Below are 25,688 nucleotides of genomic sequence, written 5' to 3'. Positions count from 1 at the left end.
ACGAAGGGGGGACTTCACCTTTCCAGATATCATTGAACACAGGCATGAGAATTGGATGTATATTGGGCCAGAATTTTTTTTTAAATTCCAATGGGAAGCCATCTGGACCGGGACATTTCCCGTTCGGCATAGATTGAATTGCTGTCCATACCTCCTCTACTGAAAACGGGCCGTTTAAGTTAAGACGGTCTTCCTCGGAGCATAACGGTAATGTGACTTTACTTAAAAAGGCAATAATGTCAGAATCTGTCGCTTTTGATTCAGAACTATATAGGGATTTATAGAATTCCTTGAAAGTGCTGTTTATGGTTAAAGGGTCTCTCGAAGGGACACCATTTATATTTCGTATCATATTAATTGACCGGTTATTGTTTAGATTTTTTAGTTGGTATGCTAGTAACCTACTAGATTTATTGCCAAATTCGTAGTATTTTTGTTTAGTGAAGAGCAGAAGCTTCTGAATATGAGAGGTATGATCCATATTAAGCTTAATTCTTGCATTCGTCAAAACTTTTATGTTCGAAACAGTAGGAAATTGCTTATGTATTCGTTCCAGTCTGGTTACCTCATTTTCAAGACTTTTTCTATTACTGTCTTTGACTCTTTTTAGTTGGGAGGTATATGAAATAAGGTGACCGCGTAAAAGGGCCATGGCCGCATCCCAAATCATGGCAGAAGACACAGGAGAATTCCTGTTGTCCAGCCAAAACTGAGACAAACTATCTGAGACAAAAGATGAGAAAGGATCATTGTTTAAAAGAGATGTATTAAACCTCCAATTTGAGGTTCTAGGAATGCTAAATGCAGGGTCAATCTGCAAGTGTACTGCTGCATGATCTGATAAGGCGATAGAGTCAATATGACAAGACTGAACTGCATGCAAAAATTGTTTAGGAAGAAAGAAATAATCAAGCCTGGAATACGAATTGTGAGGGTGAGAATAGAATGTATAATCTTTCACTTTAGGATTTAATTGACGCAATACATCTATTAAGACAGAATCTGAACATAAATTGTTGAGCACCTTAGATGATTTAGGGTTTGAAACATTTGCAGATGAAGATTTATCTAGAGAAGCATTTATTATACAATTAAAGTCTCCTGCTAGGAAACCTAAGCCTTTGCAATGGTAAGTGAACAGTACGATCATCTGAGATATAAAGTTGGGGGAATCTACATTTGGAGCATAGACGTTGAGAATAGTTATATGTTGATCGAGGATGGAACCCGTGATCATAATAAATCTCCCTTCAGGATCTGTTTCCTTATGTTCTAAAATAAAAGGTATATTTTTATTAAAAAGAATGGCTACCCCTCTTTTGTTCTGCGAGTAAGAGGAAAAGTAGACTTGACCCACCCAGTCTCTTCCCAGCTTCGAATGCTCAACGTCGGATAGTTTTGTTTCCTGAAGCAGTACTATGTCGGGTTTTTGTTTTTTCAAGTAAGTTAAAAAAAATTCCTCTTAATGACATGCCCAATCCCTTGAACATTCCAAGTTACAAGTTTAAGTGAACCAGTCATAAAGATTGTAAATTAATCGCGTAGATAAAACGAGAATGTTTGGCATAATAAGACGGCAGAGAGTTGACTTACAACAGACAGACAAAACATCGAAAAACAGCTTGCAGCGCACACCCACCCCAACTCTGTCCCCAAACGACAGAGTAACATCCTCCAAAATGAAGTCAGTAATAATAATCAAATACAAATACAAACTCAATTCAAAGACCACTATAACAGTTCGGACGTCAAGAACAGCGGCCGTGTACTGAATAAACATCTAGGATTGTTGTGGTTATTTTCTATGAGTTTACTAAAATATGCTGACCTGGCAGCTTTGAGTGCGTGTTTGTAGCTACAGACACTATCCTTCCATGCACCACGGAATACTAATGTATTTTTCCACATGCGCTCCATTTTCCGAGCTTCTCTCTTGAGAGCATGAGTGTGATCATTGTACCATGGTGCAGGGCTTATTTCTTTAATTTTCTTTAATCGAAGGGGGGTGACACTATCAAGAGTGCTAGAGATTACTGTATTTATATTTTTGGTTATTTCATCAAGTTCTTCTGGGCTTTGGGGTTTATTGAGTGTATGAGATAGATCTATAAGATTATTAGTGAAGCTATCTTTAGTGGTCAAAAGAATAGTTCTACCTGAACGATAGTGTGATGTAGATTGAGTAACATTAGCGGATCGCAGCATACAAGAGATGAGGTAATGATACGAGATGTCATCGCTCTGCTACAGAATTTCTATATTATCAACATCAACTCCATATGACAGAATTAAATCTAGCGTATGATTATGGAGATTAGTTGGTCCTGTCACATTTTGTCTGACTCCAAGAGAGTTGAGAATATCGATAAATGCTAATCCCAATGTGTCATTTTCATTATCTATGTCAGAGGTGGGCAACTATTTTGGTAAAGGGGTCACATCGGGCTTTAAGTAGTGCATGGGGAGCCACATTGTATTCCTTTTGAGATACAATGTTCTGCATTGATTTCGTTTTTGTAACTTTTAATCCCAGAAACAGTTGTGTACTATTCTGCAATTGTTTTAAGTATTGTATTGCTCTACAAAGGGAGATACTTTTCTATCAGGCATTAAAAAACTGAATAAAGGCTGAGCTTATAAATGTATTTTACCATCTCTACTTCCCTGTTAATTTATTATTCAATATAACAATCTCTACATCAGGGATCTGTTTTAATAAAAAATAAAACTATTTACAGAACTTTTCATGTTTGGGCAAAGCGGGCGAGTTTACTTATTTTTTTTCTATAACACTATCCGTTTACATGCTAAAAGTTTCGTGATGCGGGTCTCCTCGATGGTTTGACTTTCAGCACACAACAGAATAACACAGGCTGCATGAATGTGATAAATGATTACTGCAAGAGTTAGATTAACATACAGGTGCGAAGGGACTTCAACATTTCTAAATTGCACAAATAAAAAATACATATACATATTCGTCTCTGGATTTTTGCTCACGTGTCAATGATGCAGAGAACTACTTTTATATTTAATTTAATCACTGAGAAAGTTTACCTGCAAAGTAGCATCAAACATCACAAGCAGCCTCAAGAATGGACACAGAGTAGCCGTATAACACATTTCCTTGAGCAGAATATTGCACTACAGAGCGCTAAATTTGTTCAAAGGGGAAAGTGTGCATGGTTGACAGATTGCACAAAATAAGTATAACATTAGGAAGAATATTTCCAATTTGCGCAAGTATAAATCTCAAACTGGGGGTGTTGCATCTCTTATCTGGCAACCCTGAGCATGTTAAACGCTTGTGGAGATGCGTTGGGTCCCAATGCAAGTTAACTGAAATATCCAATGAAAAATAAAAACGCTTTTACGATAAATGAGCCGCTGGCCACATTAAACCATGTGGAGGGCCTGATCCGGCCTGGGGGCCATATGTTGCCCATGTCTGATCTATGTGAATGTTGAAGTCACCAACAATTAAAGCTCTATCTACAGTAACCACAAGATCTGATAAAACATTTGCAAATTCACCAAGGAAATCAGAATAAGCCCCCGTATACACTGTAGCAAGGACAAAAGATGACAGAGATTTTTTTATTTATATCTGACGGTGTCACATTAAGCATTATTAGTTCAAAAGACTTACATTTATATCCTGTCCTCTGAGTAACACCTAAAACTTTACTGTAAATTGTAGCAACAATGTTTATAACAATAACCTGGGAGAGTAGATTCATTTAAACTAATATATTCATCCTGTTAAAGCCAGGTATCAGTCAATGTAATAATTTCATTTACAATTAGTGTTTTGCTAGAAAAAGATGTAATGTTTAGTAGCTCTATCTTTATATGAACTTTATTTCTCGGTGGGTGCATCACTGAGTAGAGAGAATCGATTGGAAACCCATACAGTAATGGGAGAGTGGTGACGCTTTGCTGAGCAGAGACGTCACCCAAATGCCCTGCTGCGGGGGCTCTATAGCTGGAACCAAAGTGTGTGTTGCTATCTGTACTACTCTCATCTGAAACATTCTCTACTGGCTTCTCATTCTTACTTACCTCCACTAGTGTTCCTTATATTTATCACATGTGAATCCCTCACTGCTGATGGAAGAGGCTATTGTAAACATGTGACATGCAATGCAGGAAGAAATAACATGAGCGGATGCCATGACTTACTGCAGTTGTTTGTTTTTGTTGGTTGTTCCTGAGCAGTGAGGGTTTGAGATTGATGTAATCCCTCATGCAATTGTTTGTTGTTGTTCTTGATAAGAGGAGCTTTGAGATCAATGCAATAATCTGTGTAACACAGAGGAGAAAAAGGGGTGTGCGCTGAAAAATGCACGCAGTTTAATTGCGATAAAAATAGAAAGCAGATGTATGTGGAAAATATACACAGTTGAATCGCGATAAGAGAATAATGTGGGGGAAAACCTGATGTGTTACATGTTTGTATTTTTGAGAAAATAAAGTTCCCCTTCTGTCGCTCTCTCCACGTTGTGTCGGAGAAGCGACACTAGGGGTCTCTCTTGAGCGCCGATATATACCTCTGTTCTATGAACAAAGGCCAATGAGAAGTTGGCAGACGGTATTTGCATATTCCGCCCCCGGACATACGGGCATTAAACTCGAAAGAGTTATTCTAAAAGAGTAATTTTGCTCTAAAGAGCAAAACCACTTCTCAGGACGCGTCTTTTTTTTCCGCCCCCGTGTAGTTTCTGGATGCGGTTGATTTCTCCCCACCTCTGATGGTCATAAAAACTGCCTCGCATACCTGGGTTGCGATCACACGCAGGCAGCGTTTTTATGAATGGTCTATGTTTTCAGTACGAGAACATAGCCATGACAGCATTGCGGTCGCAGCTTTTTCTTGTAGTGAGAGAAAGCCACTTCAGGCGCCCCCCCGCACCTCGCCTCCTTCCTACGGGATTGAGGCAGGCGCCGGTGGCGATGAAGACGATCTGGGGACAATGACGGGCTCCGTTTCGCCGGGTGAACCCCCTCGAAACCCCCCGCCTCCCCGGCACGCTTGCTTGTTTCCGTCCGAGCTCGGGATGAGCATTCTCTCCAATGGGTTATGTTTTCAGTGTGAGAACATAACTGCGCCAGCGTTGCGATCTCTGCTCTCTCTTGTAGTGAGAGGAAGCCACTTCAGCCGCCCCACGCGCCTCGCCTCCTTCCTACGGGATTGGGGCAGGACGTTTTCCCCGGCACGCTTGCCTGCTTCCCCCGAGCTCGGGATTAGTGCGGTCCGCTTAACGGCCTACCGTCCGGTCCCTCGAGCTCCCCGGCATTGGATGACGACATCACCTCTGCATCGGAGAGCGCAACATCGGTGTCTGACGCGGATAACTCGTCTGGGCCGCCACCTTCGGGTCTGCCACCCAGTCTGAGCCTGACGCACGGAGATCCGCTATGCTTCCCCGGGCTTAATTGGTTCCGCGGGCATGTGCGCCGCTCACAGCCACGACCCCCCCGGTTCCATCCCGGACATGCATGACGAGCTGAGCAAGCCCAGCTCCTCGCTCCTCCGCTCTCACTACCCTTGGTGGTAGAACGGTCCCAGACCGCTCCCCCCTGCATGCCATGGCCCCCTCCTGCAAGTCCACCGGACCAAGGCACTTCAAAATCTTCAATTGGGTAGTCCTGTTCTTGACGTGCTGCAGGAACTGCACTCGAACAGGCGATGGCCACCCCCCGTGGTCCAGAAATGCAACACATGTACAGGACCTGGTCGCAGTACAGGAGACAAAGTACGCTTTCTCAAAACGCTCCCGTCTCCCAGCTCCGTCCATTCGGTGACACCACTTGACGACTCCGCCCAGCAGTCCTCAGTGGTGAAGAAATAGACGGAGGCTACTTCACACATCTTGCCCTGCCGCAAACCTGCCGCCAGGGGCCATGCCCTGTCTGCTCGCCGAGGGCGTCCTCCTGCGGCTTTCAAGAAAGAAAGAAAGTGGTGCTCCACCTCAACTAACAAAAGAAAGTGGGCCCTTCCGCCCCTGTGTTGTTTCTGGATGCGGTAGAGTGCTCTCCGCTTCCGACGGCCACAGGCGCTGTCTCGTGTGTCTGGGTAGCGATCACACCGAGGCTGCGTTTGTGGATGGTTCATGTTCTCACTGCGAGAACATGACCATGACAACGTTGCGGTCGCGGCTTGCTTATAACCGTGAGCAAGCCACTCCAGCCGCCCCCCGTATTGCTCCTTCTTCCCACGGGATTGAGGACGATGCGGCTGGCGATGGAGGCGATTTGGGGATGGCTGTGGGTGCAGCTCCGCCGGGTACACCCCCTCGGACCACCCCAGCACGCTCGTTGATTCCCGTCTGTGCTCGAGGCGGCGGCGACTCGCCTCACAGCCAGTCAGCCAGTCAGCCGACCCTCTTGCGATGGAAGCCGATGAGCTTGCCGCGACATCGGAGGGTGCGGCATCTGATGCAGAGGACTCCCCTGGGCTGCCGCACAGATGTCCGACATGCTTTCCCGGGCAGCCAACAGCGTGGGCTTGGATTGGAACCCTCCATCCTCCCCACAGCCATCACGGCTGGATGACTGGTTCCTGGGGTCTGCACGCCGCTCACAGCCTCGCCCCCCCGGTTCCGTTTTTCCCGGAAGTGCATGACGAGCTGACGTTTTCGTGGAGAGCACCCCTCTCCACTCGTCACACCGCCACAGGCTCGTCCGCCCTCGCCACCCTCGACGGCGGAGCGCGCCACGGGTACGCGGCGATTCCCCAGGTGGATAGGGCGGTTGCGATCCATCTATGCCCCGGTACCCCTACCACCTGGCGAGGTCGCCCCGTACTCCCTTCCCAGACCTGTAGAGCAACCTCCTCGCTGACAGCGAAGGCCTACAGCGCCACTGGACGCGCCGCTTCCGCCCTGCATGCCATGGCTCTCCTGCAGGTCCACCAAGCCAAGGCACTTCGCAACATGCACGGGGCTTGCCCTGAGAGCGACGAAGGTCACAGTGCAAGCGCTCGGGCAGGCGATGGCCACGCTAGTGGTCCAGGAACGTCAACTGTGGCTGAACATGGTCGAGATGCGTGAAGCCGACAAGACTCGCTTCCTCATGCCCCTGTCTCCCAGTTCGGCCTCTTCGGCGACACTGTCGAGGACTTTGCCCAGCAGTTCTCCACGGTAAAGAAGCAGACGGAGGCCATCTCTCACATCATGCCTTGCCGCAAGCCTGCCGCCACGGCCCATGCCCCGTCTGCTCGCCGAGGGCGTCCTCCCGCGGCCAGAAGACAAGCTCCTGCTCCGCCTCAACCCGGGCCCAGCTCTCAGCCCCAGCGTCGAGCAAACCGCGGAAAGCGCATGCCCCCTGTCTCACGGACCCCCTCGAGGACCCGGAAGGCTCCCAGGCCCTCCTGAGACATCGCACCCAGAGTCCAAGAAGTTAGCTCCAGAGGTGGTAAGACTGCTCCGTCCCCCGGTGGAGGGCCAGGAGGAGAATCCTTTGTTTTTTCATTTGCCGCACCCCTTAAGGGGGCTGCGGTACCCAAATTCTCAATAAAAGAGTTATTTCCTTTGTCTCTGGGGCATATGGCCCGCAAATGCCATTCTCACGGCACTCTGCTTTCAGGCCTCAACAGTCCCGGCTCCATGGACGCGGTGTCCCTGCCTTCAGCCCCACGACTGTTCCCCGGCCGGCCGGTTCAGACGAGTCCAGAGGACGACAGCATCAGACCTCCTCCTCAGTCACGAACCTGCCCCCTGCCGGGTGCGCGGAGCAAGCTAAGTGCTTTGAGTTTATTCTCAGCACCAGAGCCTCGGGACGCCAAGTTGCCTCCCGACACCACGTTACCTGTTCCGCACCGCTGCGAAGCCCCGCCGGGTACGTCCAAAAAACCCGTCCCTTTGGTGCCCCTAGCACGGAGTTTAGAGGCATGGCTTTCACTGCCCAACCCGTCACGCTGGCTGCACCGGACCATTCGACTCGGTTACACAATTCAGTTTGCCAGGTCTCCACCCCCCTTCGTGGGCTTACATTTTTCCACAGTACACGGGCAACATGCTCATTCCCTGCGCGAAGAAATCGCCTCCCTTCTATTAAAGGACGCGATAGAGCCTGTCCCTCCAACCGAAACGAAGAAGGGTTTCTACAGCCCTTACTTTGTTGTACCAAGAAAGGCGGCGGCTTACGACCGATCTTGGACCTGCGAGTTTTCAATCGGACCTTGTCCAAACTCCCGTTCAAAATGCTCACCCAGAAACAAATTCTATCTGGCGTCCGGCATCTAGATTGGTTCGCAGCGGTAGACCTGAAGGACGCGTACTTCCACGTCTCAATTTGCCCTCGACATCGACCCTTCTTACTGTTCGCGTTCGACGGTCAGGCGTATCAGTACAAAGTCCTCCCCTTCGGCCTGTCTCTGTCCCCTCGCGTCTTCACGAAAGTCGCAGAGGCAGCTCTTGCCCCACTCCGAGTAGCCGGCATACGCATACTCAATTACCTCGATGACTGGCTCATACTGGCTCACTCTCGAGAGTTACTATGCGTACACAGAGACCAGGTGCTCAGGCACCTCAGCCGTTTGGGGCTTCAGGTCAACTGGGAAAAGAGCAAGCTCTCCCGGTCCAGAGCATCTCTTTTCTCGGTCTGGAGTTAGACTCAGTCTCAATGACAGCACGTCTCTCCAACGAGCGTGCTCAGTCAGTGCTGAAATGCCTCGCTTCCTTCAAGCCAGGCGCCGCGGTCCCGCTAAAACGTTTCCAACAGCTCCTGGGGCATATGGCATCCTCCGGCGGCGCGCGCTGGGGTTGATGCATATGAGACCACTTCAGCACTGGCTCCGGACTCGAGTCCTGAGACGAGCATGGCGCCGCGGCACGCACAACGTAAAAGTTACCTCTGCCTGCCGCCAGACCTTCAAACCCTGGACAGACCTTTGCTTTCTAAGGGCTGGAGTACCCTTGCAGCAGGTGTCCCGACGCGTTCTGGTCACGACTGACGCCTGCAAATTAGGTTGGGGCGCCGTGTGCAACGGGCGCAGCCGCAGGCCGGTGGAACCGAGGCCCGCTGTGCTGGCACATCAACTGCCTAGAGCTGCTGGCTGTTTTTCTGGCCCTGCAGAAGTTTCTTCCATTAATTCGGCACAAACACGTCTTAGTCAGGACAGACAGCACCACGGTCGTAGCCTACATAAACCGCCAAGGCGGAGTACGCTCCCTCCACATGTCACAGCTCGCCCGTCGTCTCCTCCTATGGAGTCAGCAGTGACTGGAGTCACTGCGCGCCACTCACATCCCCGGCAACCTCAATGTGATGGCGGACGCGCTGTCAAGACAAAGCTTGCCCGGCGGAGAGTGGAGACTCCACCCCCAGTCGGTCCAGCTGATTTGGGACCTGTTCGGCAAGGCCCAGGTAGACCTGTTTGCCTCCCAAGAAACCTCCCACTGCCCACTCTGGTATGCCCGGACAGAGGCTCCCCTCGGGGCAGATGCGCTGGCACACAGCTGGCCCACAGGGCTGCGCAAGTACGCATTTCCCCCAGTGAGCCTTCTTGCACAGGTGCTATGCAAGGTCAGGGAGGACGAGGAGCAAGTCACTCTGGTAGCCCCCTACTGGCCTACCCAGACTTGGTTTATGGGACATGCAAATACTGGTTGCCAACTCTCATTGGCCTTTTTTCATAGTTCAGAGGTGAATATCGGCGCTCAAGAGAGACCCCTAGTGTCGCTTCTCTGACACAACGTCTCGTTCCCTCCATCAGGGAACGGAGGTTACATACGTAACCTAGACGTTTCTTTACATAAATATTTTACTTAATTTTAGACCTACACTACCGTTTAAAAGAAGTCTGTTCTGCTCACCCAGGCTGCATTTATTTTATCCATAATACAGTAAAAACAGTGATATTTTGAACTATACAATTTAAAAGAACAGTTTTCTATTTGAAAATATTGTAAAATGCATTTGTAATCAAAGCTGAATTTTCAGCATAATTACTGCAGTCTTCAGTGTCTCATGATCCTTCAGAAATCTTTATAAGATGGTGATTTTCTTATATGGGCATATTTAAAGTGCATTTTACTAATTTAACCTGAAGACAAATCTGCAAGCACAAGCTTTATTGATGATAATGAGGCAGCATAAACACTAGTTAAAATATAATCTAAACATTCATATTATTTTATTATCATACAGCATACAATTTATATACCTGCTTTAGCTGAAACAGCATTTAAATGTAACTAAAACTTGCTTATTAGGATATATTTTCAAATGTCAATACTGAATCCTGTCTGGAAACAGTCCCACTAGTAACATATGTACATGTTTATATAAAATAGCATATCAACTAATGAAAACTAAATTACTTACTCGTCCGAAATCGTTTCCTCGGCTGGATCAAGTCTCTCTTCAAAATACAAACGTTCATCGTAGTCCCGCTCTTCTTCTGAGGAAAATGTTTACTCTTCGTCACTATCCAGGAGTTTTCTCACTTGTGTATCGTGCTGTCTTCCAAATGTGCAGAAAAGTGAATGACTTTGTTTTTTAAGACACAGTTGTGGGCGTTTACCATTCGCATTGATCGTCTCAGCACATTAGCGTATGAATGGCGCGCTCTGCTTATCACATTAGAGATAATTCGCTGAGCCAGTAAAAATCGCTTTGTTTCATACATATTACATTGCAGGAGAATATTTGTTTTAAATTTTAATTGTTTTATTTTAAAGTAGAAATTTTAAGCTTTCTTTGACAATAAAAAAACAAAACAAAATTGATCAATTGTCACACATTATACATACATTTCTGCATATACATGGTGAAATTATTTATTTTTCACATATCCCAGCTAAGCTGGGGTCAGAGTGCAGGGTCAGCATGATACGGCGCCCCTGGAGCAGATAGGTTCAAGGGCCTTGCTCAAGGGCCCAACAGTGGTGTCTTGGTGGTGTTGGGGCTTCAACCCCTGACCTTCTGGTCAGTAACCCAGAGCCTTAACCGCTGAGCCCTCAGAAAAATCCTGAACGAACTTCCGTATTCGCCCCGCTTAAATGCCTTTATGTCGAAAACAGATATATAAGCGATGCTAAAAAAAATAAAACTAGCTAGGCGCCAGCTCAGACTTGAGCAAGGCGCCAGCAGCAACAGGTAAAATACACACAAATGAAACAGTAGAAAAGCGGAAAACCCCGAAACACACAGTAAAATGACTAAGGATAAAACAATGAACGAATGAGAATAACAAGACACATAAACCTGAACCAATGAAAAGCTAAGACTAAAGAACATTAAATAATCCAATGAGAACAAAACACATTAAACATGAGGGTCACATGAAAAGACCAGGAAATCAAATGAAACGGGAACTAAATTTCAAAATAAAAGACGAAGTGAAAACATAAAATTTACAAAATCAAACAAACACGTGTCACCTGATATGTCAACCAAGGTTAGTTTCTATGGGTGCTATGCAGTGATATACACTGTAGCATACACTGTGATGAACCAGTGTTTCATGCCATAGCTGTCATAATATTTTGTATTTCAACTCGACTGTAGTGATGTATTGACTGGTCAGCATCAAAGAAAACAAACAATCAGTTTTATAATATACATTGAATCAGACACATTAAACTCACTGAGACACATGATTCTAGTAAAAAAAAATCTGTGTATAACACATGGAAATGTCTGTTGTGCGCAGGCCTTCAGGGAGAGCGATGAAGCCAAGAGTCGTCTTGTGGATTCATATGACCTCATGCTGGGTTTCTATGGAATACAGCTGCTGAACAGAGACACCGGAGAGGTGAAGCGAGCTGACAACTGGAGAGAACGATTTGCCAATCTAGAGAGGTGGGATACACAAGGTTATTTTTTTAAATTAGGGATTCATTCAAACATGATTTTCTTGTGTATCCATTTAATTCCAAATGTTAACTTCTCTGTCCATTTTTTCTAGTTTGTTTATTTGACAGGTTACTGGTTTTAAGCAGGTATTTCTCTACTTTTGAACATTAAATTAATTCTGTTTTTACGCCATCAAATGGGATATTGGCTCAGGTGCAGATGATCAGCTGAAATGGGTTTTTCAGTGGCTGATATAAACATCTACAATATCAAGATCTACATAAAAGGCCCACCAATTGCTTCTCAGAATGCTTTACTGTTTTGAAGTGTTCAAAACGCTGTATGCTGAGGAAATTTTTTGGATACAGCCATGTAAATGCAAGTGGGAAGACTCGAGTCAAAAGCAGCCACAATGACACAACACATTTGAAATTATTTCCTGCCATGTTTTTGCCATATATTTTCAATATCCTGGAATACACAGATCTGAATGTCTAATATGTAGACCATCATATATCAGTTGGCCAATTTATGATTGTTTTTAATTTGTTTTAAAAAAATATATAAATTAAAAAAATTATTTTTCATACTACAGAAACACTTTGTTGTGAATAAACAGAAAAAAACTAAATGTTCTGGTGACAACTCACAGACAGTCAGCATGGGACTCAAACTCAAATATGAAAATCCTCAGATATTGATTGAATACATTAACCACCAGGCAATACGGTATTTAAATGAACGTGAAATTGGGTTTACATGATTACAGTGTAGACACTATCATGATCAATAATTCAAATTCCAGATTAGCTTTTTGTAAAATAAATAGATCTTTTTAAGTACTTCTTGTGGTCAGTGTCATTTGTTGACTCAAACAACAACTAACAGCAAACAAGAATTTTTTTTTAATCCACCGTCTTACATCCAAATACTTAGTGAATTGTTTTCTGTTAGTGAATTGTTCCCTATCTGTCACTCACTCGACGTTGTGTCGATGAGTTGACACCAGGGGTCGCTCCTGCGGAGCCCAGACATCTCTGATCTTGAGAAAAGGCCAATGGAAATGGGCATGTGGAATTTGCATGCCACTCCCCCGGACATACGGGTATAAAAGGATTGACCGTGATCTCTTTTAGCGCTCCCGACGACAATGAGCTGTCGATCGCGGCATCGGAGAGCTGGTTCGTCATGTGTGACGCCGAGGAGTCGGCTGGACTCCCACCCTCGGGTGCGGCAGCTCAGTCGCAGACCGATTCGGAGCTGACGGCCATGCTTACCGGGCAGCCGCGAGTGTCAGGGTGGAGTGGAATCCTCCGTCTCCCCCTGAACCCTCACGGCTCAACAATTGGTTCCTGGGGCCAGAGCGCCACTCACGGCCACGCTCCGCCCCGTTCCTTTCTTCCCGGAGGTGCATGATGAGCTCACACGCTCATGGCAGGCACCTTTTACTGCCCGCACGGGGTCTGTGAGCTCCTCCGCTCTCACTACCCTCGATGGCGGGGCGGCGAGGGGCTACTCGGCGATTCCCCAGGTGGACCAAGCGGTTGCGGTGCACTTATGCACAAAAGCGCAAAGTGCCGCTACCTGGTGGAACCGTCCAAGGCTCCCATCCAGGGCCTGTAGGCTGACCATGATGGCTAAGGCCTACAGCGCTGCTGGGCACGCCGCCTCCGCCTTGCATGACATGGCACTCCTGCAGGTGCACCGAGCCAAGGCACTCCGAGAACTGCACGAGGACTAATGTAGGAGCTGCGCTCGGCAACAGACTTCACCCTCCGGGCAATAAAGGTCACGCCGTGGGCTCTCGGGCAGGCAATGTCCATCCTGGTGGTCCAGGAATGCCACCTCTGGCTCAACCTGGTTGAATCACGAGAGGCTGACAAGGTGCATTTCCTTGACGCCCCCATCTCCCAGGTTGGTGGCGACACCGTTGGAGACTTTGCCCGGCAGTTCTCAATGGTGAGGAAGCAGACAGAGGCCATACAACACATCCTGCCCAGGCGGAGCCACAGATCCCGCACTCTGTCTGCTCGTCGCCCAGGGTGTCCCCCTGCAGTGCCAACACGATGCACCAGCCCCGCCACAGCCCACCCCTTGGGGCTAGCACCCCGGCGCTGAGCTACCCCCGACCTGGCTATGTGCCCAAGGTCCCCACGATCCCTTTTAGGGATCAGGTGGTGAACCTGCAAGTGCTACCCCAGGAGGAGGCAGACCAAGCCTTGGTGTTGCTGTGTCCGGTGGGTGCTCTTTGCATCTACTTGGATTGCACGCAGAGCTTTAGAAGCTCTGAGCAGCTCTTTGTCTTCTTCGGTGGACAGCGGAAGGGAAGCGCTGTCTCCAAACAGAGGATCGCCCACTGGGTCGTCGATGCCATCACTATGGCATACCATGGCCAGCACGTGCCGCTGGCCTACGAGCCCATTCTAGGGATGTTGCGGCTTCTTGGGCGTTGTCCCACGGCGCCTCTCTAGCAGACATATGTAGACGCTGGGCAACACCTAACACCTTTGCAAGGTTTTATAACCTCAGGGTTGAGCAAGTTTTGTCCCATGTGTTATCGGGTGACACAAACAGGTAAGTTCGGGTCAGCTGGCCGGGTGTATCGCTTGTGCGTAGTGCCTTTCCCCTCCCGTGAGGCGAAGATGTGCGCTTTTTCCCCAGTTGCGTTCGCAAGAAGTGTGAACCCTGGACGTTCTTCCTCCCTAGCCTAGTGGCCGACGAGTCTTCAGAGAGGCTCGCTGCCGCCCCAGAACGGGAAAGTGCCCCACATGTGCTGGTTGTCCCCCTAGGCAACCCTGTGTGATGTATATTCCGCAAAATAGTAAAGCGCGTCTTCCTTGAGCAGAGGGCCCTCTGTCCTTGGTCGCCATGTTTGTAGTAACTCCTCCCCCCTTCCCCACGACGCCGCTCCGCACGATGTGCTTCCGATTCTAACCGGTAAGACAGTGTATTGTATTCCACTTAACCACCATCCCCCCCCCCCTCCTCGGGGCCGTGTGTGGTGTCCGTGGTGTCCTCCTCTTTGGAGGGACACCCCCCAGCTTGGACCATATATTTGGCCCCCAGCCCAACGATTTTGTTCCTTTTTTTGGGGAGAACAATAGAGAGAAGCCTTCATCTTACTCACTGGGGTTATTAATACAATTATTATTTAATTACTTATTTTTAAACATGATTAAAATCGTATTTGATCTAATTACGCAATGATGATTCATCGACATTATAGACATTACAGTTTTATTGTCTGTTAATGCCTGATTTTCTGTAAAGCTGCCTTGAAACGATGTGTGTTGTGAAAGGCGCTATACAAATAAAATTGAGTTGGGCCAGCCAGTGTGTTGGGGGTAGTTATGCGACGGCTTGCTGCACTGGCTATGTCTGCCCGTCTCGCACCGCCAGTTTGCATAACTCCGTTCAGCTCTTGTGGAGTTTCCTCCTGCCACAACACTGAACCAACCGCTGAAATGGCCGCGTCTTTGGCTCGGCTCAGTGCAGTACCTGATGTGCGTTTGCAGCGTCACTCCTTTTATACCCATATGTCCGGGGGAGTGGCATGCAAATTCCACACGCCAATTTCCATTGACCTTTTCTCAAGATCAGGGAATGGAGGTTACGTCAGTAACCGAGACGTTTTGTTTGTTTGTTTGTTCATTTCTACATGGTCTTTTACATAGCACTTATAACATGATTTACCCACTTAATCTCTTTTGCTTTCAGAAACATGCACAATAACCTCCGGATTACCAGAATCCTCAAGAGCCTGGGAGAGCTCGGTTTTGAGCATTTTCAAGCCCCTCTCGTACACTTTTTCATTGAGGAGACCCTTGTCAGGAAGACTCTCAGCAGCATGAAACGCAGTGTGCTCGACTACTTCCTGTTTTCTGTGCATGACAAGAGTGAGCGCAGAAATCTGGTCCACTTCGCCTTTCAGCACTTTGAGCCCAAAGACAAGTTTGTGTGGTGCCCCAGAAAAATCCAGAAACGCTTCAAGAAAAAGTCTGAGAAGTGGCAAAACTCTTTAGTCGGCAACGGAGAGAGTTCAGCGAATGTTGAAGGTCACGTGAGGCATAAAAATAAGGATGGAGAAACCACAAGTGAACAAAAACATGGCAACCGAGAAGATGATATAAAAGTAGACTCTGAAAAACAGTCAGAGTCCTCAGAAGACCTTGAGCCAAATCTGGAAGGTTCTTCATTAGATTTACCTTTTAACAATGGTACCATTGTTGACAATGAAGAGATGAACAACTGTACCGATGAACCAAGCGGCGTTGAAGGCCAACATGCGATAGATGATAAAATTAGTGTAGGTGGGTTGACTGAGGTTACTATAGTGGCGAAACAAATACTGGAGCTTGAAACAGATCAGGAGTTCTCAAAAATGAAGTGTGAATGTGTAGCTAGTACTAGCACCATTTCAGCTAAATGCAATGATGCTCGGGATTGTATAGAAAGTCTAAAGTGTCCAGTCGAAATTCATGGAGCAACCTCAAGCACAAGTATAGAGAGGACAGTGCCTGAAAGATCTGCACACAATTCACCAACACAGTCTTCACAGAAGCTTCCAAGATCTGACTTTGAAAACACATCTGGAGTGACAGCTCATAAAGAGACATCAGAAGAAACGATGAACATCCGCTTAGTGGAAAACGATGAAAAAAATGAAATAAACTGCAACCAATCAAATGGACCAGAGAAGAAAGAGCCAATGGACATGAATGATTCCTGAATACTGTAAAACAAGAACAATTAAATGCTTTATAAACCTAACCTTATAATGACACAAGAATTGACTGGTTGTTTTTTTAAATAAGGGATTCATTCACACAGGATTGCATATCTTTGCATATCAGTTTAATTCCAAATACCAAACGTAAACTTCTCTGTCCATTAATTCTAGTTTGTTTATTTGTCCAAACTTGAGTTATTTTAATTTCATTAATTCTGTGAAAGACCTATAGTTACACTGAAATTCTGAAAGAAGAATTTAATAATTAAACAAAGTAGAAACAATTATTAATAACAATATTTGCGTAGTCAATATATATGTATTGGTTTTGAGCATGTATTTCTCTACTGTCCAAAATGCTTGAATGAAGAAAGTTGAGCAGTAAGAATGTTTTTATTGATGAAATCGTTTTGATTTATAATCCTGAACTCAAATGGGGGCTAGTCAAAAGGGGCCAGTGTTTTACAAGAAACCAGCCTGTGGAAATGCTTGGGTAAGAATGTTTTACAATTTGGAATTGGTATAAAGAAAGAAATCCAGTTGATCTTCATAATTCTGCATCTCTTTAACTAGAATTGACAAAAAGTTACAATTTCAAAAAGAGCTGGAATTGTAAGATGTGATGTTCAAAAGAAAATCCTAAATAACTGTAATCTCATTGTTTGTTTGTTGTTTATGTGTTTTTTTTTTACAGTTATGTCTTATATTGACAAGCATAACCACAGCTGTAGGTGCTACTTTATGCCTGTCAGCTGTTAGAGGGATTGATCTGGATATCAGATACCTAAATAGATCATATTCATTTCATAGATCATAATGTGAAATGAATATGATAAGAAAACGGAATTAAAAGAATAGAAGGTTCAGGACCTGCATTAACACTGAATTTGTCCTTTAATCACTTTCTGTCGACAATATATTATTCTACTGTTATTTTCAAAACTACTTTCTTCAATAAAGGTTCCTTACATCATTTTAGGCATTTTAAAAACAATAATAAACGTGTTTGTTTCATTTTGCTCAATGTCTGCAGTTGATTATTATAAAGATTAGAAAACATAAAAGCTTTTCAAATCAGACAGGCCTCTTGCTATCAAGCAATTCACAAGGAAAACGCATACCACAGCACAAAACGTTAATTGGATTAAGAGTCTTGTTGTGGACCATTTGAGCTGCTCGCCAATAATCCCAGAACTCACCATGTCTCATTAAAACAGTGTTTCTGGACCTAAATAATATTTATTTAATTACCAGCCATATTACCTTGTTATGTATGGCAGGCAGGCTACATAGTTTTTATGTCTAGTCACGTGTTCATTGCAGTAATTATGACTGACAAATTAATCCAGATATGTTTGTAAAAGAAGGCTAGCCACACTAAAAACGTACCATGGTAATAAAATGTTTTTGGACATGTATTATAGTATATACACAACCAATGAATAGTTTGAAAACAGTATTCATTTTCTATTTTTGGAATTTTAGAACAATAGTCCTTAAAAATAGCACATATCAAATGATTGGAATTATGTAGTGAGCAAAATGTTAAACAAGCTCTTGCACACTTGCAGATCTATTGCCTATTCCCTCCACCATCAATGCATATCTGGCTGTAATCTACTATATCTTTATGGTGACAACATGAATTTGGCTGTGTAAATACCAATTATATCTTCTAAGTGTCTTTTTTATTGTGTGTGTGACTTCTAAGCACGTCCCACCTCCCTCTGGAGCCCTGCCCCTTCAGCTGCGGATTTATCTTCAATCATACTGGGAGTCTGTGAGCAGCGGAACCCAGCACAGGCACAGGACTGCTGGGAGGACAGGAGCCATGGCCATGCTCTCAACTTTTCAGCTGCTCTTTCTGTTCCAGCTCTTAACATCATCTCTTACCCAGGTAAGACAGCCAACGAGCTGGTTTGCAACACAGAACCTGCGGGATGATTGAGATTATATAATTAATTGATTGCTTTCAAATTGCATGTCGGGTTTTATTTCAATTTAAAGGACTGTCGTTTATACGAGTTCATTAACTTGCATTGCCAAGTTTATGCAGTTGTGAAATGTTATCTAGCTCAATCATTTAAATCGATTATGTATTGTCTATTAATATCTATTCACATCATTGCGTAAATGGCCAGTAAACTTCAGAACTTGTTACATTTATAAAAAGAAATAAAACATTCTGTGTGTTTTGGACTCTTCTCTGTAAAGTGTACAGCGCATATTTTTGTTCATAATTCTGGTCAATTTTACTAAAGAAAACTGGAAATATCTCTGTAAATTCATATTGAATTGAATTTCTCCTCAGGGGATTAATAAAAAAAATGTATATTGTGTATCGTATTTCCCTGTTGATTCTTAGTTATAGCAGTATTAATTCCAGTTTCATTTAGATCGGAATCCTTTTGTTCTCGTGCTCAGATCAGGTGACATGACCTGAGGACTGTTTACTTTTACTTTATACTTTTGTTGCCAGTGATTTTTTTTTTATTGGATTATTGTAATATTTTATTTTTGTATTGTTTTTGTTTATAGCTGAGGCCAGGCCCCCATGGAGCACCTGGACTGCAGGGGCCCCCAGGACCCCCGGGGAAAGATGGCATTGATGTGAGTAGACACATATGCGATAACTGACTGAGATGAATGCAAAATAAACAATCTTAAAGCCTGGAGTAGATCTAGATATGATTATTAAGTTAAACACAACAAGACTTTTCTATTTCCCCTTTCATTCTTTCTTTCTTTCTTTCATTTTAGTGGAAAAAGGTGTGAGAGAATAAAAAGAATACAAAAAACATAACAAACAAATGTAATGTATAAACAATACATATAAAAAGCACGTCTGACAGAAAGACAAAAGTAGAAATGTTCTTTGTTTGGTAAAGCTGTGAATTGTACTACTGATTCTACTGCTGTATTCATATGCAGACAGAAATCGGTTTTCCTTATTTTCATTCTAGAAACTTCCATTCACCTAAAGCCTTGATTTCTTCAACATTGCAGGAATATTTGCCTATACTTCTTTGCTTATACTTCTTTGATTGTTTAATTGGTTTCTCAGGCTAAATTATTGATTTCTACAAAAGGTTTCGTCATGTATTAATTTAGATGGATTTTGTTAAATTGTTGGGTTAAAAAATATTCTTGGTAGAAAGGATGAAAACCCTCTCAAGAATTTACAAATGCAAACAGTGAATACAGTTGAATGTTTTCTTAGTAAATTCAAACTTGCTTCACACTGGCAGTAGAAGTGCAGTGACAGAGAGTCCATTCATTCAGTCTACAGAAATCAAACACAAGTGTCTAAAGTTTCCCCAACCCCCTCTAAACCCGCAATGCTGCTCTCCACACATAACCCCCCTCACCTCTCAGTGTTGATCCTCATTCAGTAGAATATGCATAGTGTGATAAAGTTTGTTCAAATCTCTTAATAGTTTGTTCAAGTTTATTGGTATAAATCTGCATAATTACTTTGGACTGTATAATAAATCAACAGATATGATAGAAAACTGAGTGGTTGTTAATGTTTCTCTGCAGGGTAAACCTGGTCCTGCAGGACTTCCTGGAAAGCCTGTGAGTATTTCTGAATCCTCTAATGTGTGATGCATTTAAACTAACCTTACTTCTGTTGTGTTAAACATCTCAGCCATGCATTGATTTCAGGGCCCCACTATCATTGCCAGTTTACGATAATATTAGCCTGCTTTGGATGAGAAGTGAAAAGTTGTGTTCGCCATACAAAGGCCAAAAATATCCACAGCATCACACTGCTAAGTTCTAATTGTAGCTTGCATTGTAAAGAAGTTTGAGCTGACAGAAAGACACAGAGACATTTTTATATATATTTGCTTATGGAAGAGATCTGTCTTCAGGTGTTTTTTAATGTTGAGAAGGTCTCAACAGATCGGGTGGGGATTGGAAGCACATTTCACCACTTAGTAATAGAGAATGTGAATGATCTAGAGAGCCACTTCGTTCCTCGTTGCAATGGAACCACCAGGCGCCACTCATTCTTTGTCCACAGGAAGCAAGAGGGGACACAGACCTGGTGGAGCGAGATGAAGAATGAGTGTTCTGTTTCATTGGCTGTCCTGAAGGCTAAAGTCAAAGCCTTGAATCTGTTATGGGCAGCTACAGGTAACCAGTGGATTGAGATCAAGTGGATTGAGATCGAGTGACCTGAGCCCTCTTTGGTTGGTTGAAGGTTCTGGACCATCTGCAGTGGCTTAATCATGCTAGTTTGGAGGCCAGCCAAAGAGCATTGTGGTAGTCCAGTCTTGATATGACAAAAGCTTGAACAAGGAGCTGCACAGTTTATTCAGACAAGAAGGGTCTCATTTTCTTGATGTTGTAAAGTGTGTGCCTGCAAGACCGGGTGGTTGACGAGATGTGTCCGGTAAAGTTTAGCAGCTCATCATACACCATTCCCAGTTTCCTGACTTCCCTGGTTGGCATTAGTATTATTGAATCAAGATAAATTGCGAGGTTGTGGTCAACAGTACGGTAGCGTTTCTTCATCCAAAGCAAGACATCTGAAAGGCAGGTTAAGATACTATCTGAGACTATGGGGTTTTCGGGAGCAGAGATGCTGGAGGAGTGATACTTTCAGGATTCCTCCTCCACCCAAACTTCACATTTATTTCTGTCATTAATAAGGTCAAGAAGAGAAACTAGATTCAGTTGAGTCACAATTTTGAGCCCCATTATGGACAGCATCCAAACCACTTTGCATTTATCACTCTTTAAAAATGAAATGAACAATTTTTCCAGTTGATCTGAAGATCCTTATAGCCACACAACAAATAGCAAGAAGAAAGAATCAATACAAAAATCATATTATATCAAATATTCTTTCAAATCTGTTTCTCTTATGATTTCAGGGGCCAAAAGGAAAGGCTGGTACACCCGGGGTCGCAGGAAGTCCGGGATTGCCTGGCCTCCCTGGAGTGGATGTAAGTCTGAACAAAATAGATTAATTTTTCCACATAAAAATTTATTTATGAAATGTATCAATTATTTCACTCCATGGTTGGTTGACATGTGTCATTTGTTACTAATAAAAATAATCGTGACATTATTGGTTTTTGTTTTTAGTGCTCTTGATTGATGTGTGAAATGTTTTACAGGGTTTAACTGGTTCTGATGGGCCAGCTGGTAAGGAAGGACCACCAGGAGCAACTGTAAGTATCTCTGTCTATTTGACCTGTTGAGTTTTTTAACAGATCACTTTAAGCTGAAGTGTGTCATTTTATGGATGCTAATTCCCCCAAAACACTGTGATATTATGGCAAAACATTGCTCTATTTGTTTAAGCCAAGGAGGCCTATAATACCTTGAATTTTAGGCATTGCTAGACCCTATGTAAGAGAACTTTAGCCCCCCAAAATGTAATCTCAGTCCCACAAAAAATCTGTGACTTTGCAATCAGCACACAAATGTGTGATCTCTGATAAAAGCTCATAGTTGATTTGTATACACGCACATTTTAATAGTGTAATTAGACTCATTTTGGTACTCAAAATACATTAATTTGTTGCCACCTTCTGGTGTGAAAGTGTGATTTACAAAAATGGTCACAATGATTTATGCCAAAATAAACACTGATTGGCTGATCCACAAGGACATGCTCATTCCCAAGCCATTCACCTTAAGCTTTGACATAAATGGCAACATACAGTGAAAAATTTAAGTCCATTTCATGCTTTTAAGAGCCCTCCAAAAAGAATCAGGCACTGGTAAAATATCTACTATAATGTACCGAAATATCAGCTATATATAAATATGTTGCCATTCCCATTTTGAATGGCCATTAATGGAGTTAGATACTTTTCGCCCCCACAATGGTACAGTTGCTGAAGAATCTGTGTAGCATCTACCAGCAGGGGGTAACGGGTGAACTTTGACCACTGGGTTTGAGTGGCCCCACATGTCAACTTCTGACTCAACCAATAGCAAGTTTTCGGCAGGACTACCTGTTTGTCTGAGTGTTTCGGAAACCTGTTTGGAACCTGTTTAGTCATAATTTTTGCAATTTTGTTCAATTGTCACAAAGAAATTACAAACCCCCAGTTTAAACTGATTTAGTTTAATTTCAAACAGCGTTTTGTGGCTCTTATCAGGGTCAGGAGCTACTTACAGCCACTAGCAGTTCTTTTCAAGAGTTTAAAGTGCATCAGGTGACTTTTGGTGCATTTATCCAGCAATGGTTGTGGTTTTACTCTAATCCAGCCAGGAATGTGAAATGTTCCCAGCACAGGGTTTCTGGCAATCAGTCTGTGGGTATAAGCGCAAATCACTGTTATTCTGTGTGACCGCTACCAGTGAACTGTATATTGGCCAGTTGATGTGACCGTTAGTAAATATGCCATCATTAGCTGTTTGATATTGCTCTAATATCAATATTAATGGTTAATATCTGCAATGTACATAACAGGGAAGTTAAACACATCTGAATAAACAATTTAATGTGTTAATTGTACATTGGCAAAAGGTTTTTCTTATTGTCTCAATAATTGTTTTCTCTAGTCTATTTGACTTTAAATATAAGTGAAATGTACCGTTGTTTTGGATTTTAAAATATCTCAAAGACTAAAGCTGAATTGTGTTATTTCTACACCATTAGCACCATCAAATGGAATAGCAAATATAAACATGAGCTGCATCCGAATATATATATACTTCCCTGCTATACAGAATGCCGAAACTGTATGCTAAATTAGTAGTGTGTCTAAATCCTCAATATTTATAAAAGAGTTAGCAAGAAAAAACCTGAATGACCTACTATTTCAATCGAGATTGGGAAATGTGCATCTTCTTGTCAGTTTCCTGTCCAGTAATACCACAGGAGCTGAGGAGACATTATGTTTTAAACAGATGTCTGGATTTAAACAGAACAAACTAACAGATAGCCCCCTAAACTCATGCCATTTGTCAATGTTGCTGTGTCAGGCTGGACAGATCGCCCAAATCAAACAGAGGAATGTTAAAAGTGCCACAGAGACACATTGTTTACACTTTTCAAAGAAATCTAGCTACAAAGGGCTTATAAATGTTTCTGTATATTACGCTGGGACAGGAGAAAAGGTTTGAACATCAAAAAAATGACACACGTCAGCTTTAGTAATAGTCGAATAAAAGTAAGCCATTTGTATGTTGACTTCTGGAAAAGTGTAAATACTGTGAATCTGTGGTCATCTTCATCTCTGACACCTAAGGGCGCTCTCGCCCGGACCACGCGTTGTGTAGTACTGCACATATTGTGTAGCATTGCTGTTACCGTTATTACTTTTGGGAGTAAAGAGCAGATCTCTCTTTGACTGGTGAATGTCCCTAAGGCACAGTTTCCACGCATCTCCTTATTTTGCACTCCGCAATATCACGGTGAACCTCGGTATATTCAATGAATGTTTGTCATTAGCAGGACCATACAGTACACAGGGTTTCTGCTGTCTTCACTGATCCTGGAAGCTTTAATCTCGATCCACAGAGCAAAATTTGAAATCGGAAAATTAAAATGCCTCTGATGAACGAAGCAGTGATTGGTTATATCGTTCTGCACAAAACAATTGAACATTCGTTCAACGACTAATTTTTCCAAACCCCTCCTTTGCGTGACGCTAATCTGCGGTGATTGGTCAGATGACCCAGTCAGTTGTGATTGGTATACTCTGTGCAGAGATTGTCGGAAACGGAACGCCCATCACCGCTTTGTAGTAAAAAAATCAAAATCAGAGAAGGAATTTGAGTTGATTTATGTTTGCGATCATAGCCCAAAGTTCGGTGGTAAACACCCAATCAGTTATTGTTTGCGTTAGCCCAACGCATAAACATATTGGTAAAGCACTGCATTACTACAAGTTATTGCTCTATTCTTTATGACAACTCCAAAAACATCGACAAACATTTCACATATTTAAAAAAAATTGACATTGGAGACCTAGAAGCGTAACGTACACAACACACACAAATACTTATTAAGCATGCTAAAAAACACATAAAAGCAACAATTATTCATAATACTTACAGGTTGTGATTCGGAGGAGGAAGCTGATCCAAATAAACTTGGTACTGAACCTTCCTTCAGTATCAACCGGCTCGCGAATCCACACTTGAAAGCATTCATGTTCGTAAAGCAATCGTCATTAAAATGACGCAAACACAGCACAAGGTTCGGGCTATACTTGTTTGGTATAGTTGTAAATATAAACTGTAGCCACTGATTCTTCACATGCTCGTCCCTGGGCAGTGAAAAAAAAGGTCGCTTTTGATATGCACTTCAGAACACAGCGTCTTGTTGTCGACATGATGTTTTCAAGTTTTCCCTGTTGTCTGCGCGCGCAATGAGTGGGCGCGGCCAATTTGATAATTTTCCGTCTTGACGTCACAACGAAAATGACTCGTTGGATAAACGATTCATTACATTGACTCAGAGTCGGCTCCTACTTTTACATTTACATTTATGCATTTGGCAGACGCTTTTATCCAAAGCGACTTACAGTGCACTTATTACAGGGACAATCCTCCCGGAACAACCTGGAGTTAAGTGCCTTGCTCAAGGACACAATGGTGGTAGCCATGGGGTTAGAACCTGTGACCTTCTCATTAACAGCCCTGTGCTTTAGCCACTACACCACTACTTTTGAGAGACAATAACTTTTTTTACGGTGAACTTTCATATATAAAACTTTGCAGGATGTTTTTGTTCACTTAAATCTATGTTACACACTACATGAAAGGTAATTTTCAAAATTCCATAATAGGTGCCCTTTAATTTGTAATTTTCTTTTTACTTGGAATGCAAATGTTATGGACAGTGGCAATATGGTTACAGTCTCTTTAAGAGGATTTTCGCGCATGATACTATATTGAAGGCTCTCTGCGCAGTTTTCTTCGCTGAGTTTCATGTTTTGAGAGCTGTAAAATCCCATTATTTTTATACCGTGTTGTGCTGTTGCATCTGTATTCATTTACTTTAAGTATTCTTTTATTTTGTGACAATAAACAATATTGTTATCATTCTGCAATGCTAAGAGTGAGGATTTCAGAGATTAACTGACTGAGATTGTGTGACTACATTATTATACTTGAGATGCTCTTGTACTAAAGCACAATAATCCATTCAATCTGTTCTCACTGGATCTTCCGTGATCCTTCC

General features: G+C 43.5%; 2 protein-coding genes across 2 annotated transcripts in view; both read left to right on the top strand.

Annotated features, from left to right (window-relative positions):
* ogfr (opioid growth factor receptor) overlaps positions 1–16,684 on the top strand; it is a 39,118-nt gene extending 22,434 nt beyond the window's left edge. The window contains exons 6-7 of the mRNA XM_052100725.1: positions 11,660–11,808; positions 15,520–16,684. Of these exons, the coding sequence (XP_051956685.1) occupies positions 11,660–11,808; positions 15,520–16,531 (1,161 nt within the window). The 3' untranslated portion in view covers positions 16,532–16,684. The remainder of the gene's footprint in view (positions 1–11,659; positions 11,809–15,519) is intronic.
* Positions 16,685–18,295: 1,611 nt separating this feature from the next.
* Positions 18,296–25,688, top strand: part of col9a3 (collagen, type IX, alpha 3) — a 42,005-nt gene continuing 34,612 nt past the window's right edge. The window contains exons 1-5 of the mRNA XM_052100477.1: positions 18,296–18,428; positions 19,070–19,141; positions 20,072–20,107; positions 21,415–21,486; positions 21,661–21,714. Of these exons, the coding sequence (XP_051956437.1) occupies positions 18,363–18,428; positions 19,070–19,141; positions 20,072–20,107; positions 21,415–21,486; positions 21,661–21,714 (300 nt within the window). The 5' untranslated portion in view covers positions 18,296–18,362. The remainder of the gene's footprint in view (positions 18,429–19,069; positions 19,142–20,071; positions 20,108–21,414; positions 21,487–21,660; positions 21,715–25,688) is intronic.

The sequence above is a fragment of the Xyrauchen texanus genome, chromosome 31 (assembly GCF_025860055.1).
Source record: "Xyrauchen texanus isolate HMW12.3.18 chromosome 31, RBS_HiC_50CHRs, whole genome shotgun sequence".
Lineage (NCBI taxonomy): Eukaryota > Metazoa > Chordata > Actinopteri > Cypriniformes > Catostomidae > Xyrauchen > Xyrauchen texanus.
This window is presented reverse-complemented; position numbering and strand designations above follow the sequence as displayed.